Source organism: Scomber scombrus, chromosome 9, assembly GCF_963691925.1.
Source record: "Scomber scombrus chromosome 9, fScoSco1.1, whole genome shotgun sequence".
NCBI classification, from domain to species: domain Eukaryota; kingdom Metazoa; phylum Chordata; class Actinopteri; order Scombriformes; family Scombridae; genus Scomber; species Scomber scombrus.
The window spans coordinates 18,626,493-18,643,090 of record NC_084978.1 but is presented as its reverse complement, the minus strand read 5'-3'; the positions used below and the strand labels follow the sequence as shown (position 1 = coordinate 18,643,090).

Below are 16,598 nucleotides of genomic sequence, written 5' to 3'. Positions count from 1 at the left end.
GGCTACGTGTGTGTGATCAGGTGAGGTGGCAGGCTTATGTAGGCTACAGCCAGTTACAGACCAGGGTGGATCAATTGTGTAACGCAGCATTCACGTTAGACACGCCCTCTGACCAGAAAGCCTGTTCAGTTGAGGAAAAGAGCCTAGAAATGTTTTAATCCAAACGCAGGACAGGCATGCTAAAACTAATCCCACTGAATGCTCTGCTCACAGGAACACACACTAACAGACGACCCACAGAAAGCAGCTTTATAGAGGCTGTCATGTAATAGATATATGGGATGATAATGCTATCCACTCCTCTCCAAGAGAGGAGGACTGGATGTGGGATTTGAATGTTGATTTATGAACACAGAAATAAATTCCCTGGTTCAACAACATGATATAATCCTTTGAAGTTTACGTGTTAAACTCCATGCAAACTGTCAATCCTCATGCTACAGATTGTATTTGTTTTTCTGCATTAACACCCCCCCACCCCAGCCATATGGCAAACTTCTTGGAATATTTTCCTTTTTTCCCCCTCCTAATAATATCCGTGTGTGTGTGTCTATTGAGTTTCTTCCTATAGCAGGTGGCTAAGGGATAATCCAGGTAAAGCCACTGCAAAGTGGAGATGTAGGGATGTACAGAGGAAGGGGGAGGGTGGATGGGGTGGCCTTTGCATGGATGACTAGGGCTAATTCTGGCCTCCTAATCCTGGTCCCATCCACCCTCCCCCTCTTCCTGCTTGCTAACTCCACTGCGGTAGTTAGGAGCAATTGACGCCCAGGTAGACATAACAATCACATACACACACAGCGCTTAACCCACTCAAGAGTATTGAGGAGGAACAGGGTAAAAGACAAGAGGCTGTTGGTACCTTTCTGGATAGCTAACCTGGGTGACCTGGATAGCTAACACATCTGTGTGAGCCTCACTGGAGAATGTAGCTGCGGCACTTCAGCCAAGCCACAGGAAACACGCCACCATGGGAGAAGCTCAAAAGGTAAGTGACCTGATCTAGAGCACAGGACTTATAAAAGCAAATGTGAGACTTCAGCATTTGTTTGATACACAGAACTATTCACAGGTCACTATGACTCCAAAAGTGTCTACCATCAGGTGTTTTACTGTTTTGTCTGTAACTGGATGGAACTCTGCTCTGATGCCTGGATTATAAATTCCTTGGTTTGTCAAATAGTCTTGGCATAGAGTAATAACTGTGAATAGACATCTAAACTGAACCTCTAATTCACTTTGATTGTCGGTTAACCACTCATACACTATAGTGTCTCTTACCTGGAATCACATATTTAAAGCTACAGTGCGTCTTTGTTTAGCACAGTCTGTGTGGTTGCGCAATCTTGCTTCAGACTAATCACATTAACCAATGCACCATTATATAAATGGAGCTACAATCAATACCGGTGCTTTTCTAAATGAAGCAACAGAATGGGGTTGGGAGGTAGGTGATAGCTCCAGAGCATGGAGGCTGGTAGGTGGAACAAGGTGTGTGCACAGCAATGCTGTATGTAAGGGGAGCTTTGACCTCAAATCAGAAAGAAGTCAGTGGGATTTTCATCAGTTTTCAGATGTAAAGTATGTCTAAGAACTGTGTTTGTCTTCTATTTACCCCCTGATATAATCTTGGATGTTTCAAAGTGTATTATCAAGGAGAAGGAAATAAGATCTTTTTCTTATGGTAAAATTTTGGTCTCTCCCTTTATGCAGGGCTTACTCTCTGTCATCGAGAAACTGAAGGGATCCACAGAGCAAGAGGTCAGGATAGTGCTTCTGGGGTTGGACAATGCTGGCAAGACCACCCTGTTGAAGAGCCTCGCCTCTGAGGATGTGAACACCATCACGCCTACACAGGTAAGGGGAAGTTAAAACTCACGCACACACTCATACACCATGACCTCAAGGAAAGTTGGTTACTTCATTGCGTAATTAAACAAGATACACCACATGCTCGCGGATGTGTGGAACACGCATATGTCTTTTGTGTCCTTCATTTTGATTTAATTAGTCTTACTATGAACAGCTGAGGAACTTTTTAAGATAATGACCTGATGTTCATCCTTAAGTGTATTATAGATATACAGTATGCAATCTGCCGTAAATATTTTTTCAGTATTTTTTTAACCAATAACTTACCAGTTGTTCTTTAAAGACCAGCACAATTTCTAAAAAATACGTGCCACTTTTTAACAATCATATTGATCTTCTGTGATTTCAGCTTTTCATAAGACAGTTTGCGTTTTTTACAGTACTGTAGCCCCACTTTATAAAACACAGTGGGATTGTATCTAATCTTGTGAAACCAGATGGACCATCGCACGCTCTCACTCAAAGTAATGAGATTCAGATGACCTTTCCTTTTCTAACACACTGTGAAATGAAATGATTGGTCTTACAGCACACACGCTTTAACCACTCATCAGTAAAATAATGACGTGAAGAGGTTAGATCACACTCTATGTTAAATAACCGTCATCAGGAGATAAGCCACGGCCTTATGTGACCTTCCTGATTTGCATGCTCTCAACACATTTTCTGAGAAGATCCTTGTGTTGCCATGAGATCTCTTTTTCTTTCTTATCACCCTCTTCCGACAGGATTGTCTAACCTCTAATATGATTATCTAATAGGCTAGAATTACTCTCACAAGACAAGACATAAACCAGATGTATTGCCAGGTCCTGGATGGGTCTGACAGCTCATCAGACTCCAGGCAGAGAGGATGCAGTCTAGTACGACATGGCAATAGTCACCACAAATCCAAATCAGACTTGACACATAAACACATAGACTGCAGTTGATCCTTCCAGTCTTATCCTCAGATTTGCTCCTCAGCTTGCCCTTAGGATGAAGTTGTTATACAACCCTGCCGACTAAAACAGAAAGGAGCTGTGTTATGAAAAAAGGCTGCAGATTAAGACAGTGACCAGTTCCTTATATACACTTTGAGCACATGTTGGACTCCTGCTGATGCATAACAATGATATAATACAGAGACAGTGTAATTAATTCAATACATACACCTGTGTTAAATAGAATGCACTGACAGGAAGAAGAGTAACTCCAGCTACAATATGTTTTCCACTTCAGGGCTTCAACATAAAGAGTGTTGCCTCTCATGGCATGAAACTCAATGTCTGGGACATTGGAGGCCAGAGGAAGATCAGACCCTTCTGGAAAAAGTACCTGGAGAACACAGACCTGTTGGTGAGTGATTAAACTGATTTTGAATAATTTCAAATGTAATTTTCTCCTGGGAGACAGCTGATATATATTTTAATTGAATCCCCATGAGCTTGTACAAAGTGGTTGCAAGTGTTCCTTGTTTTAGGTGTAGTTGTGTAAACATGTGATGAGTAGCACATACATGTCCCTCCCTTTTCCTGCCTGCCTCCTAGCCTAGACTTCAGGACTGCAATGAAAAAAGGTCAGGGGACTTTACTGCAATACCCTGTTGAATTTTAGTAGCGTATTCACATTCCAGTACTGCATTCTAATTTATTGAATGAAATCAATCAATCAGTCAATTCCTGGGGTTCACACAGGTCTTCACTGGAAATATATAACAAAAAGCCCATGATGGAAGCACAAAATCCTGATAAAATACATACATTTTGACAAAGAATGTTATATATATAACAACATGCAAAGGTTTAGCACTATGATTGTATCTTGAAGTAGGAAATTGATGCAAAAACTTTAACACTGTATGACTTTTTTGGAAAGATTTGAAAACTATATTTTTTAAAATTCTCAGCAGCTATATGCTAATCCCAAGAGTCACTGGCAGCTTCAGGAGTTACCATGCAAATAGCCAAATATCGAGTTTAGTTCTATTGTTTTTGTTCTTTCAGATTTATGTTATTGACAGTGCAGACAAGAAGCGGTTTGAGGAGACGGGACTGGTGAGTTTTTCCCTTAATGAAAAAGTAACATATATGAAGTGCATTGTTCTGTAAGGGAAAATAGAAATAAATAAACATGTGTGTGTGTATGCAGGAGCTGTCCGAGCTGATCGACGAGGAGAATCTAAAGGGCGTTCCAGTGCTCATCTTTGCCAATAAGCAGGATCTAGCCACAGCATCACCAGCCAGTGAGATTGCCGAGGGACTCAACTTGCATACATACCGGGACCGTGAGTGGCAGATTCAGGCCTGCTCAGCTGTGTCCGGGGAGGGAGTTCAGGTCAGACCCAGTCCCAACTTTGATTTATTGATTTCACTGCAAATGAGACCTATTTAAGCACATAAAACTGAATATCAGTCTGAACTGTTTTTATTAAGACTTTATTTCTATCAGTAACTTGTAAGACTTAGTTAATTGTTTTGAATATCTAGATTATAATTTTGTTTTTGTTTACACTGACAGGATGGCATGAACTGGATTTGCAACAACATTGTGAATAAGAAGAAGAAGAAGTGAACCAGCATCCCAAACAACACTATTATTTTCACACGAGGCATTGAAAAAAAAAATCTCACCTCATTTAATGTCAATACACATCACCCATGACTGATCCTTGTCCCCCTAACAGATTTGAATGATAATTTTGTTTTTACAATTTGTGTCATTTTTATGAATATTTTGCAAATGTAGCTAATTTAAAGAAATGTCTGAATTAGGCTCTTATAAATCACTGTACTGTCCTCAAAATGTATGTTTTTGTTTCCCTCGTCACAAGGATCTTTGTCTGGTGAATCTGTGTGCTTTTCTTGAATACTGAAAAAAAACAAGATGAGTGTGTAGCCATGTAGAACTCTTGGGGTTTGTCAGTTACACAGACACCAGGTCAGTGTGAGTGTAAAATATGTGTTTTGAGATTTTTGACAATAAAATACTTAGTCGTTTCTGCTATTTTGATTTTTTTGGTTTTCAGATCTTATGTAGCCGTCACCATCTCTGCACCACAGTGCATGGCTACATGCACAAACCATCCCAACAGGCATGTTAATGATGAAATAACAGTTTTAAAAAACTGTCAGTGGATGACAGAGAACATATGAATGCGGATGCCAACGCTTCCCTGAGTGACAAGGAGAGCAATAACAAGCTGATCCGCTCTTGCTAGGCTGTCATCTTGTTTTATTTCAACGCCACGATGAGCACTTTCACTGTACAGCGAGAGAGACAGCTAAAGAGCAAGAAAGACAAAGAGGAGTGTTTACAATTATATTCTTGCATGGCAGAACAAGATATAAAATCTTCAAGTAGAACAAAAATTGCAGGGAATTACACGCAGAGAGGTTGACTAATTTGCAGCAGGAGACTTTTCCTCAAAGTCTTTGTTTCATATGTTAATTCTGGGACTATAACATGGCATGCAGTCCCTCCTGCAACAATGTGCACATCTGTTAGAGTTTGTCAGGATGTCTTCTTGTAGTAATTAACCACGTGGCACATCTCAAGTCCAGCTGTGAGCTCCATGTGTTTTCCCAGCAATCTATTTTGTGGGAGAACTTTTGGGAAATATATTTCTTCAGATTCCGAGATCAACAAGATCTTATAAACTTCCTCAGTCTTTACCCACAGATGGTTCATCTCTCCTGGGACGACAGCAGTCAGAAGACCCTCCAGGCTTGGAGGCCCACAAATTTGTCCTTTAGACTGACCTTGGTGTCAGCTAAATCCTCCATTCAGCCATTTTGGCTCCTCTGAGCTGCAGTTAGGTTTAATTGATCTTTTGTTTGTATTGTCTGGAGCCATAATTAACCATCTGAAAGCACTCTAAAATCACATCATCTAGCAGGCTTTGTTCTGTGCCCCCATCTACATGAAATTATGCAATTGAACATTTTTTTCTCTTCTTTTATATGATATTGAATGGTTTGATTAAACAAAACAGCTTTATGGTTAACTTCATAGGTGTTAATGAAATGACAGAATATCTGTACTTTAATTGAGTCATCTCCATGGCAACTTAAATTTGGAAGTCCTAAAGCACTTTTTAGGCATCATCCCCCGTTAAGGGAGCTCAGCAGGGGGTGTAGGACCAATCACAAGTTTTACTAAAGGATTATTATGGCCATTTGAAAGGACCAGACGGCACTGAAGCTGGGCTGCTGGCAAGATGAGTTTGCATTTTACAATGTGTTATCCAGTGATGCTTCTGTAACCAACAGGTGGCAGTGTCATACAGCCTGATTAATCTCAGGGCTGGTGAGGAAGCTCCGCTCTTAGCAAATAAGTGATTTGACATGCACTTGTTCCACTAATTTTGGTTGTTTTTCTGAAGACACAGGTTGGTTGGGCAAAATCCTTTGTCTTATACCTGGAAAACATTAGAAGAGCATCCTGGTACAACCTGTAAATAATAAACTGTCCATATGCTGCAGGGTTGTACCTCAGATCTGTCATATCCCAAATTAATGTCACTATCATCTATTAAATATCTCCTAATACATGCATTTAGAGATTTTAAATAGCATTCTTAATCTTAACGTGATATGATGTCACTCCCTAGCTAGTGGCCCCACAGTAAGTGTTTCCATGGCAACCCCCCGTTATTCTTGATTTATCAGCTACCTATCTCTTCCAGTCCATCCCTCCCTCTCTTGTCCTCCATTTCTTTCTTCTTTACCAACCTCTGCTCATCAAAAGAAACCCTTGAGTCTAGCAGAGAGAGAGACTAGACACAACTGCACCAACACAGTCCAGGTAAGAACAAAAGAAACGTCTATGTTTGATTGTCTGTGAGTAAGGAATGAAATGAACCTGCTGCTTTTAAATATATGGATGGGATGTACTTAAATTTGATGTATAATGACATTATATTTTTGTTACCATGGATGAACATTGGAAAGACAATTATGTTAAGAATGTGATTTACAAATCATGAAGTTTCCATCCGTTATTATCACTAAACATAATTATTGTACTTGACCAACTAGTTGAGTATCTCAAAATGATTATTATATTTTATTAGTGTGTTGTTAATGTAATTCTTTTCATCAGACAATTATAAAAAATTATTCAACAAAATATTCTTTAATCACTTAGGGCACACGTTCCTCCTATCATGGCAGAAGTTGCCCACCTGGCCTCCATGCAACCAAACTTACTCACAGTGACCCCATCCCCAAATTTCAATGTCACCCAGACAACCATCAGCCTCCAGACCACCACCACACTGCTCCCATGGGAGGAGGTGAACATGCAAGTGCACACAATTTTGATTGTGGTCATTTTTTGTGTGGTCATTTTCCTGCTCTTGGTGACCCTCTTCTACGCCTTCTGCTTCCACTGCTCCATCAATACGTCAACTAAAGACTCACATGCAGCTAATGGATGCAGCCTAGATCGTGAGGATGCCACCTTTAAGCACAGCTCATCTGATGGCCAGTCAGTTGGGAATGTTGTCTAACTAGGACCAGGATTGCTGATATTTGACTGTCTATCAATGTAATAATGTAAGAATTACAGTATTCTTAGTTTAGTGGCCTATGTGGATGTTTGTCACAGTACCTGTAAACCAAGTTGATTTCATATTGATTTATTTTTGGAGCAGGATTTGTGAACAATCACCAAAAATACACTTAGAAGCTAAAATAAGTATTCTTTGGTCAAGAGAGATGGCCGCCTACCTAGATCTGCTCGCGGTTTCTTCCCATCAAAGGGGAGTTTTTCCTTGCCCCTGTCGCCAGGTGCTTGCTCATGGAGGAATGTTGGGTCTCTGTATGGTCTGTGAGTTGCCCAATGTGAAAAGTGCCCCGAGATAACTTCTGTTGTGATTTGTTGCTATATAAATAAAACTGACCTGACTTTACTTGACTTTGTTTGATATTAGGTTCACTGGCACACATACAGACAATAAAAACACACCCATATTTCCAAAGAGAAATGTGTTTGATAAAGAAAGGTGCCAAATATATGCAAATGTAAATGTAAATCTGAATGCCAATGCCTTTGAGTGACAAGATAAACAACAACAAACAGACCGGCACACAGCTCAGCAGTCATCTCTCTTTATTTTCACTGAGCTGACAAGCGTTTACATTTTGCCGTGGCTGTGTATTTGACAAGACTTGATAGAACAATGAATTCAGACATGCAAGATGAAGGAGAGAGCAAGGAGAGGAATGGAGGCAAGATTCCGGGTCATTTCTTCACAGGACAAAAAAAGACGTTAAACCTACAAGGTGCAGCACAACAAACAGTGCAGGGGATAATAGAGTTTGTGTCCAGCTGAACCACATGGCAGTGAACACTTCTGGGGGGTAAAACAAATTACACAAAGAGTACACAGCAAATTTCCCAGTGTTGACTTTTTAGTGGCTTTCAGGTGCTGGTGTGAGGTATTAATTGGTGACAGATCTGCTCACTCTTGGCTGGCAGAGCTCTGACACACCTGTTCAAAGCGATTAACATTCTTGGCTGCGGTTGATTTCTATACTGTCAGAGTTTTGGAGGCCACTGGAAATTTAAAGCAGTACAAACTAGTCCATACACAAATAACATCATTAGAGATTGTGTTGGCATCAACACAAGAACTCTTCTTTACTGCTAGCATCAGTGGTCAAAAAGACAAAATAACAGCATTCTTATGTGGCCTAACATTCAGTGCTTGAGTGAGGCATAAAAAAAGCGCTTTAGAAACAGTAGTAAATATGATTTACTGGCTATAGCATCAACTGGCGTTTGGGCACCATTAGCATGTCACGGTTCATGATAAAGAGCACATGGCACTCTTGGAGCAGCGGGAGTCACAGGAACTGTCATGGGACTCCGTGATGGAGTCTCTGCCATTGGGCTCAGGTGAGTCCAGTTCCAGGAGAGGATCCTTGAGGCCATCCTGCAAAGCATCCTTATAATGGGACTGGGGAAGAAACAGGTGTATTTTATCACAAAAAAACAGTAATAAAACGACACTAGCAGCTAATTACAGCATCAAAACATTAAACCAATCAGGGTTTTAATAAAATTTGTGTCATTAAAAGTGTTTGTTCATTCATCAAATTCCTTGACAGAATCATTTAAAAGCATTTCTGGCACCAGATATTTCATCTCACCTTATGAACAGACATCTCCTCCACCCGGCACTCCTCCATTGACTCCTCCAAAGAATGGCCTGAAATCTCCATCTTTATTCGGTGAGAGCGAATGGACTTGACATCATCCTCGTCCTCCCCTGCAACCAGGGGGAAAACCTAGGGGCAAAGACAGAAGGAGAACTCACAGAATCAGAGATGACGATGATGGCAATAAAGCAAATGAGAGTGTGTGCCAGCCAAGCATGACTGTCCTGGCTAAATTCGTACCAGTTTCTCCTCATCGCCGGTGGCCTCAGGCGCTGAGATGGTGGCCTTGCTGATGGCCTTACTGATGGTCTGGGTCTCAAACTGAGGACACGCTGCTTGAGCATTCCCATCCTTGTCCCTCTTTCCCTTAAGCCAGTAGGTCTCAATTTCAACATTCCCCTAAAAGATGGACAGATGAAGGAAGAGGTAAAAGAGGGATCTGGAGTTTATTATAAAGATGACTAACATATGCACAAGTATTCAAAGATGTGCTCACAGGCACAATTTCTCTACTGTGGGGGAGTAAAAAGGCAAGTGGCAAATTTTCAATAGCCAAAAGTCCCTGATGAAAAATGGCTGCTCTCTTAAGATTGGCAACTGTAATCAACTGCTTCGGAAACCTTCGGGAGTCACTTTGCTGGCATTATCACTGAATGTACAGACTCAAAGTCAGACCCGCTGATAAAATAGACTGGCAAATCAAAAAGGAAGCTGCAATTACCAGCTCTGAATACTAAGTGTGGTAGCTCCCCAGAGCCAAAACATTGTGAGTTATTATTTTTTTATATTTCTTTAAAATTCATAAATATTTGTTGGAATGCTTATACACAAATCTTCTACTGACACCAGTTACAGTCTCAGTGTTGGGTCTCAGGAAGGTTGTAGTGTGCTGATAACATGTAGTATGCCCTTTTCACTATGTGTTACTCATATTTCCTCCAGCAAGTAATTAGCATTTTTTAAATATAGTCCTAGTAGCTGAAGAAATACAATTAATGCGGTGGGTGCTAGTTGCTGTGGTGACAGTTTTGACCCCTGACCTTGATAGTAATGATGCCCCTCCTTTCAAAAATGAAGTGACTTCCTTTCAGGTGCTCGTAGGTGGCACTGCTGAGCTGGATGTGCATCTCCTGATTGATACAGAGAGAGACCACTCACAAACTTCAGAAGTTATATATACACATCATGACATTTTTTAAACATTATTTTCTCTCTCACTCTTCCGTACTTTTCCGTTGCTCTCCATGGCAGACGCAGTGTGGACCGTGTCACCATGCAGACCGTAGCGTGGCATCTTATGCCCTACCACACCTGCAACAACCATCCCGGAGTGGATGCCTGAAACCACAGCAAAAGGTCACTTCGCTCAGTCAAACACTGACATAAACACTCAAACACATCCACACATATTCAACCCACCAACACGGATTTGTATGTTGTTGCCGTTTGAGGGGTCTTTCAGGTGATCAATGGAGCGCACCATGTCCAAGGCCATGTCACAGATGTTATGGGCATGATACTTGGTCTTCTCTGGAGCCCCAGCTACCACCATGTAGGCATCTCCAATGGTCTCAACCTGGAAAGGAGAGAGGCAGCAGTTCATATACAGCAGCACTTATACTGTATTGAAAGCACATTACACAGAAAAAAAAAAACATAGATTCAAACCTTGAAGACTCTGTGCTTCTCGCTGAGCGTGTCAAATAGAGTGTACATGGTGTTGAGCATTGAGACCACCTGCATTGGGGTAATGTGGCTGCAAATGCGGGTGAACCCCACCACATCACTGAAAAGAATAGTAACATCTGGGAACACCTGGGAGAGAAGTGATAACACAGTTGACGAGCAAGCAAGTAGATTTACTGCAAGCACACATAATAGCATGAAATCTCCAGTGTGCCCTATTTGATCCAACATGCCCAGGCAAGCAGTAAGAAATCCTAGGATTTATATAAATATATGAATGTGTGTGTCACATTACTATCTAGCCTGGGCAAGAAAATGCCTCAAGACTTAGAGTTTGTAAGTTGTGATGGGAGCAAAAATAGTTTTTGACATGAACTATGCTTGGTATTGTCCAGATTGCTCCACCTTTCTTTTATTAATATTTTTAAGGTACTTTATGCCCATTTGATAGCTCAAAGTGGAGAAATAACAAGAAGTGAGGGAAGAGAGAAATGCAACAAAGTTCTTAAGTCAGACATGTTCCCGGCAGATTGCTCTACTTTTGATTCTTGTATTGAGGCATATTGTCTTTGTCACAACACACTTTATTCTTTTAGTGTCATCTCTGCTCTCCATTCCTGACCTCACAAGTGTTTACAGCCGGCTCTCCTTTGCGCAGCCTTTTTGCCACCGGCTTGGGAATCATCCTGTACAAAAGGTCGTCAGTCTTCTTCATTTCGTAGTCCAACATCTTCATGCTCTCCTCCAGCTTACTGGACTTCTTTTGCTCCTGCATTCGTAACAGGGAAAGTGGACAGAAAAAACTAAGTCTGAATCTCTTTCTTTCATCTCAGGTCTGCAGGCGGTAGGTGCTCCGGGGCTGCTAGACGGAAAGAAGGGCTTCAGAGCGATTTTGCATAATGCAGAGTGACAAGTGAGCTGATCACACATATAAAATGAAGCTGCACTTTGGCGCAGTGAACCTGTATGAGAGCTCTCTTCAGCTCCTCTGACTGCTGCGTGCCCGCCAGCACCAGGTCTCTGCTGGAGTCGTGCATGCTCAGGTCATTGATGTACAGGCCAGTCTTAAACATAGCACTTAGACTCTCCATCCTACACATATACAGACACACATTCATACAGTTAAAGAGAGAGCAAGGAGAGATCAGAGAAATTAATAATATGTACTGAAATAATCAGAAATTAATTCTAGTCACAACAGCAGTGTCTATAATATTGGGCAACAAAAATATAATGTTGTAATGGAAGAGGTGTGATATGGCATTTACATTTCAGTAGTTTTTTTCAATAGAGACATAAGTGCTTTTGCTTGATAATCAAAATGTTTTAGAAGAGGTGGGAGATGTTTTGGTAATGTACTTCGTGGAAAACACTCTCAGTTGCAAATGGGTTCCCATTAGGCTCACAAGAGCTGCACTGTCTGATTACAAGCTAATTAGCAGCTCATTTCATGCATGGTAAGTGCTGTTAGAATGGGCCCCTGATTTGATTCACTGCCCAGGCTTTTATTTCCAGCCTCGTAATTCAGTTTAGCGCTTGCTGCTTTTTTCAGTGTTTTACTTTTCAACTGCAGCTTTTTAATAAAGATCTTTGTGTGTGTGTGTGTGTGTGTGTGTGTGTGTGTGTGTGTGTGTGTGTGTGTGTGTGTGTGTGTGTGTGTGTGTGTGTGTGTGTGTGTGTGTGTGTGTGTGTGTGTGTGTGTGTGTGTGTGTGTGTGTGAAGGTCTTACACAGGGGTTCCCAGGAAGATGATGGACTCCCACTCTGGCATGTATCTCATTTGTCCTTTTAGTTTCAGGCAGCGGCTCCCATCACCCCAGCTCTCCATTGCATTAGCGCTGTTGCCGTCTAAAAGCAGAGCACAATCAAATGCCAACAAGACAAAGAGGCGTTTCAGCCTGGATTCCAGCTTTAGATAATAACTTTGCTGTGTTAAAGATGTCATCCAAATGAATGTAAAAATAGGTTTCTTTTGTAGTTTAATGTGTCTGCATCTTTAATCGTTGTTTTTTTTTTGTCATTGTCAGCCTGACAATGTGTCACAGTGTCACCAGTGTCTGTATACTGAGGTCTTGCTGTATGTATTTTTAGATAACAGAGAGGTCATGACCTTTGTAATCATCTCCAATGATGGACTGGAAAGCCATGAGCTCCACATCTACGTCAGCAGAGCGATTGGCATTTTCATAGTCAGAATCTGTGGAAAACAGGGTAAACTATCAGAGCCTTAAACAAAAACCCTAAAATACACATTTACACCCTTCACCCATGACCACCAGGGCTGGGATCAGCTCCACTGAATTCATTTAATTGCAGTTGAATCAAGACATCAAACAATTCAATTTTAGTAACTGTGGGACCTCCTGAACTCTCTACATTAATCCAGCACTACTTTAAATATTCCTTTTCAAGCTCTCACACAACAACAGACAGCCATTTTGCTGCACACCTGCTCTGTTCCTTATTTAATCAAAATTAAAATTGAACGTGTCTTTGCAAGTGACTGCAGTGAAACCGATCTGACCACAAGTCAGCGAGTCCTTGCCCACCAGACACACACCCCTGTGAGTGTTTACATGGCTCCCACTCTTACTCTGGACTCGGTTGTGGAGATTCCTCTCTCTCTTCACGGGCTCCTTGGACATGATCTCAAACAGGTTGTTGGGGTGGGAGATGATCTGTGAATATTGTTCCACAAAACTTATTAGCTGATATTTTAAATTTGATCCATTGTTGTTTATTGTAAAATATTGAATTTGTAATTTGCCCTTAACTGCACTGAAGCTTGGTTAAACTAAATTTGCCCCCATGTGAAGTGAAGTCTCACCATGTTCCAGGTGAACTCCACTAGGGGGCGAGCTAGCAAAAAAGCATCATTGATCTTCTTCCCATCCAGATCAGGGAAGACTGTGGCCAGGCCCGAGCCTACATTGTGCACCACCATGTCCTAAAGAATCAGGGAATTACCAGGATTGTTTATTAATTTAGCCACTTTTATTCAATTTATTAACTGCCCATGATGAGTTTACAAATTCACCTCAAAACTATTACCTGTCTGAAGACGATGTTAAATGGGAAAACCTCAAAGAAGAAGTCTGAGGTAATTGGCAGAATCTCCTGCTCTTCCTCATCCTCCTTCATGATATAGCGGTAAGCAGAGTTGTCAAAGTTCAGCCTGCGTGGACATACAGATAAATACACTTTCTAAAGTTAATTATAAAGGATCTGTACCCACCTCTGTGTGTGTGTGTGTGTGTGTGTGTGTGTGTGTGTGTGTGTGTGTGTGTGTGTGTGTGTGTGTGTGTGTGTGTGTGTGCGTGTGTGCGTGTGTGTGTGTGTACCTCATGGTGACATGAGAGTAGTCTCCCACCATCTGCTCAGACAGCACCTCCACATGGATGTCTGTGTCATAGAACTGCTTCCCCATCTGCCTTAGCTGACCCATGGCATAGTGCAAGTAGCCCTTGCGTTTACTCCTGACGGTCACAAAGGAGAAGGAAAAAAATCCAATATCTATCTACAGAGATTAATGGCACAGCTTTTGGTCTTTTTGCTCTGGTCTTAGTCCACTTTTATGTTTGATCCCTGATAGTCTATCAACCCACATCCTACAACAGATTCTCCGACCTGTAGTGGAGGGTAACTCCAGTGGCAGACTCCTCCTGGCAGAAGAAGGTTGGGGGCTGCACTTTGGGGTAGCTAAAGCGCAGGTATTCATGAAGGTTGTCCAGCCCATTGACAAAGTCACGAACATGACGGCCTAGCACCTGAATTCAGAGACAAAAGATGGCACATCTCATCTTCCCTGCTTATAATAAGTTTTATATTATAATATTCTTAAAGAGACACACCACTGTAATATAAAATGGTCAGTTCACTCATCATGGGATATCAAAAGGCTGTAAAAACTATTGTAAAATGTGACACGAGGTCAACTCTGAGAAATTAATCTTAGTTTGGGTTTGGAGTGTCTATGATCCACAATTTATGGAGGGGGACCAAAACTAGGAAATCAAAATATGAATATCTTGCCAATACTAAATCGCTAGACTCTCCTTTTAAAAGTATTTCATATTTTGACCAGAAAAGTGATTTATGAGAAAGTGTTTTTTCAGCTCCACAGAAACATTCAAAATAGCATTTTTTAATTAATAAGGGCTGGACATAAGTTACTGCAAAACCGTTAATAATACACCAAACTTCAATGTTTGCATGGATAATTATACTGGATTATTTCCATAAATCATTGATCACCCCTGATTTTTGATAATGTGCAAAATCGTAATGGTTGTAGTCATAATTCATAATAATTTTTTTTACTAACTTTAATAGAATCTAACTGAGTCATATGTACTACAGTTACATATTATTTATTAATTTGTGTAAGAACTACATAAAAAGCAATGCCTGTAATCACAATAATCATTTTAGACTAGAACGACTAGGATGACAGATTTAGTTTTGAACTGTATACTGTATATGAGATACTCTGTCAAGACATTACCATAGCACAGTGTGAGCATGTAGTAATTTTCTCACAAGACAGCACAGTTTTGACAGTTTCTAGTCTGAGATTTTTTTCTCACCTTGAGGATCCTGTCATAGCCGTATTTCCCCACAAAGCCTAGGAAGTAAACTCCCCAGGAGTTCATCAGCTCATTGTAGGGCGTGCCTGTCACTCCACTGGCTGCCTTTGCAATACGGGGAATCACACTCTCACTGTACACCTGCATGTACACATATGCAGACATATATTGACTGTTAAGTTTTAGACAAAATCAGACACAGGGATAGAAAAAAGTGTTGACTGTGGTTAACTTGAATGATCAAAGACAGCACATATTAATCTACTCGTACATTCAGTATTATGTGTTATCATTCATTTCAGAAATACCTGGTGGGTGACAAAGGAGTGTAACCTGACATCTGCTCTCTCTCTGACCAGCTTCCACACATCGTCTCCATACGACTCCTTGATGAAGTCATGAAGACTCTCACACAGCAGTCCGTACATAATGTCTCCCTCTGGATTGAAGCTCACACTGAGCACTGCAAAGACAGCTCCCCAACTGATTGACTTCGAACAGTCCTCCCAAAGGCACCTACAAGTGACTAAGAAAAGTTCAGAATTATAACTTTTTCAGCTTTGCAAGTTGAATTTTAATGCCTGTAGCTCTCAGCACGAAACTATAAAAAGGCTATACTAAGGTTTAACCGCACTATATTTTTCTCCTGCCCTCAAATCTACCTGTGGAGTTTTGAATTTCCTCAGACAAGCCAGCCAAATAAGGTTTGGCAAACAGTTTTAAAGGTGCTCTTATTGCACAAGCCCCTGATTCTGAATGGGCCTCTATTGTTCCTGTGTCAGCTGTCAGCTCCTGGTGGCTGTGCACCTCTCTCTATGTGACATGAACACACCACAGGAACCACCTCTCAAACACAGATGACACCAGTCACGGGACTTTGTCCTATATTCTTGCTATTGTTCTTTCAAGAAAAACCCTTTTAAAATCACTGAATTATTAATAGATGCTGAAAATTATAACTCCATGTATGAAAGTACATGGATTGATTCTAATCACTAAGGTTTTGTGTGATATAACAAAAGTGTTAAAGGGAGGCTACTCACCTACTCTGGTTTCTCTCCATAAAGCAATATTGTTTCTTGTACGAAACAACTGTTCAACTTCCATAGTGTGTCTGCAGATGTTTTTCCACGACTCAGAATGACTCCGCATTTCTTTCTGAGGCCAGGAGGCTCCCCACTAGGGGAAAGGGGTATTGTGGAGCAGGGCAGGTGCAAAATCGATATCCAATCTCAACAGGGATAAAGAAAAGGGTTTTTTTTCCCTCTGGGCTTCCGCTGTGCTCAATGAATCAATTTGTGGGGGAAAAA

At 41.1% G+C, this 16,598-nt stretch overlaps 2 protein-coding genes and 1 long non-coding RNA gene across 3 annotated transcripts; 1 reads left to right on the top strand and 2 right to left on the bottom strand.

Annotated features, from left to right (window-relative positions):
- Positions 1-970: 970 nt before the first annotated feature.
- On the top strand, positions 971-4,425 carry arl3l1 (ADP ribosylation factor like GTPase 3, like 1). The gene is made up of 6 exons (XM_062425267.1): positions 971-988; positions 1,714-1,857; positions 3,094-3,210; positions 3,858-3,908; positions 4,003-4,188; positions 4,372-4,425. The coding sequence occupies exons 1-6, from the start codon at positions 971-973 to the stop codon at positions 4,423-4,425; spliced, it is 570 nt and encodes a 189-aa protein (XP_062281251.1).
- A 4,313-nt stretch (positions 4,426-8,738) lies between these two features.
- LOC133986247 (uncharacterized) lies at positions 8,739-9,301 on the bottom strand. Its single transcript, XR_009925499.1, has 3 exons — positions 9,258-9,301; positions 9,009-9,146; positions 8,739-8,815 (listed from the first exon to the last, which is right to left on the bottom strand). It is a non-coding gene; the product is annotated as an uncharacterized LOC133986247 (long non-coding RNA).
- Positions 9,302-10,024: 723 nt separating this feature from the next.
- LOC133985607 (soluble guanylate cyclase 88E-like) lies at positions 10,025-15,716 on the bottom strand. The gene is made up of 15 exons (XM_062425266.1): positions 15,597-15,716; positions 15,289-15,429; positions 14,330-14,469; positions 14,044-14,178; positions 13,754-13,877; positions 13,530-13,649; positions 13,227-13,380; positions 12,813-12,899; positions 12,433-12,550; positions 11,666-11,795; positions 11,326-11,472; positions 10,686-10,832; positions 10,437-10,593; positions 10,246-10,355; positions 10,025-10,147 (listed from the first exon to the last, which is right to left on the bottom strand). Exons 1-15 carry the CDS (start codon positions 15,714-15,716, stop codon positions 10,025-10,027), a joined length of 1,953 nt encoding a protein of 650 aa, XP_062281250.1.
- Between the last annotated feature and the right edge of the window lie 882 nt (positions 15,717-16,598).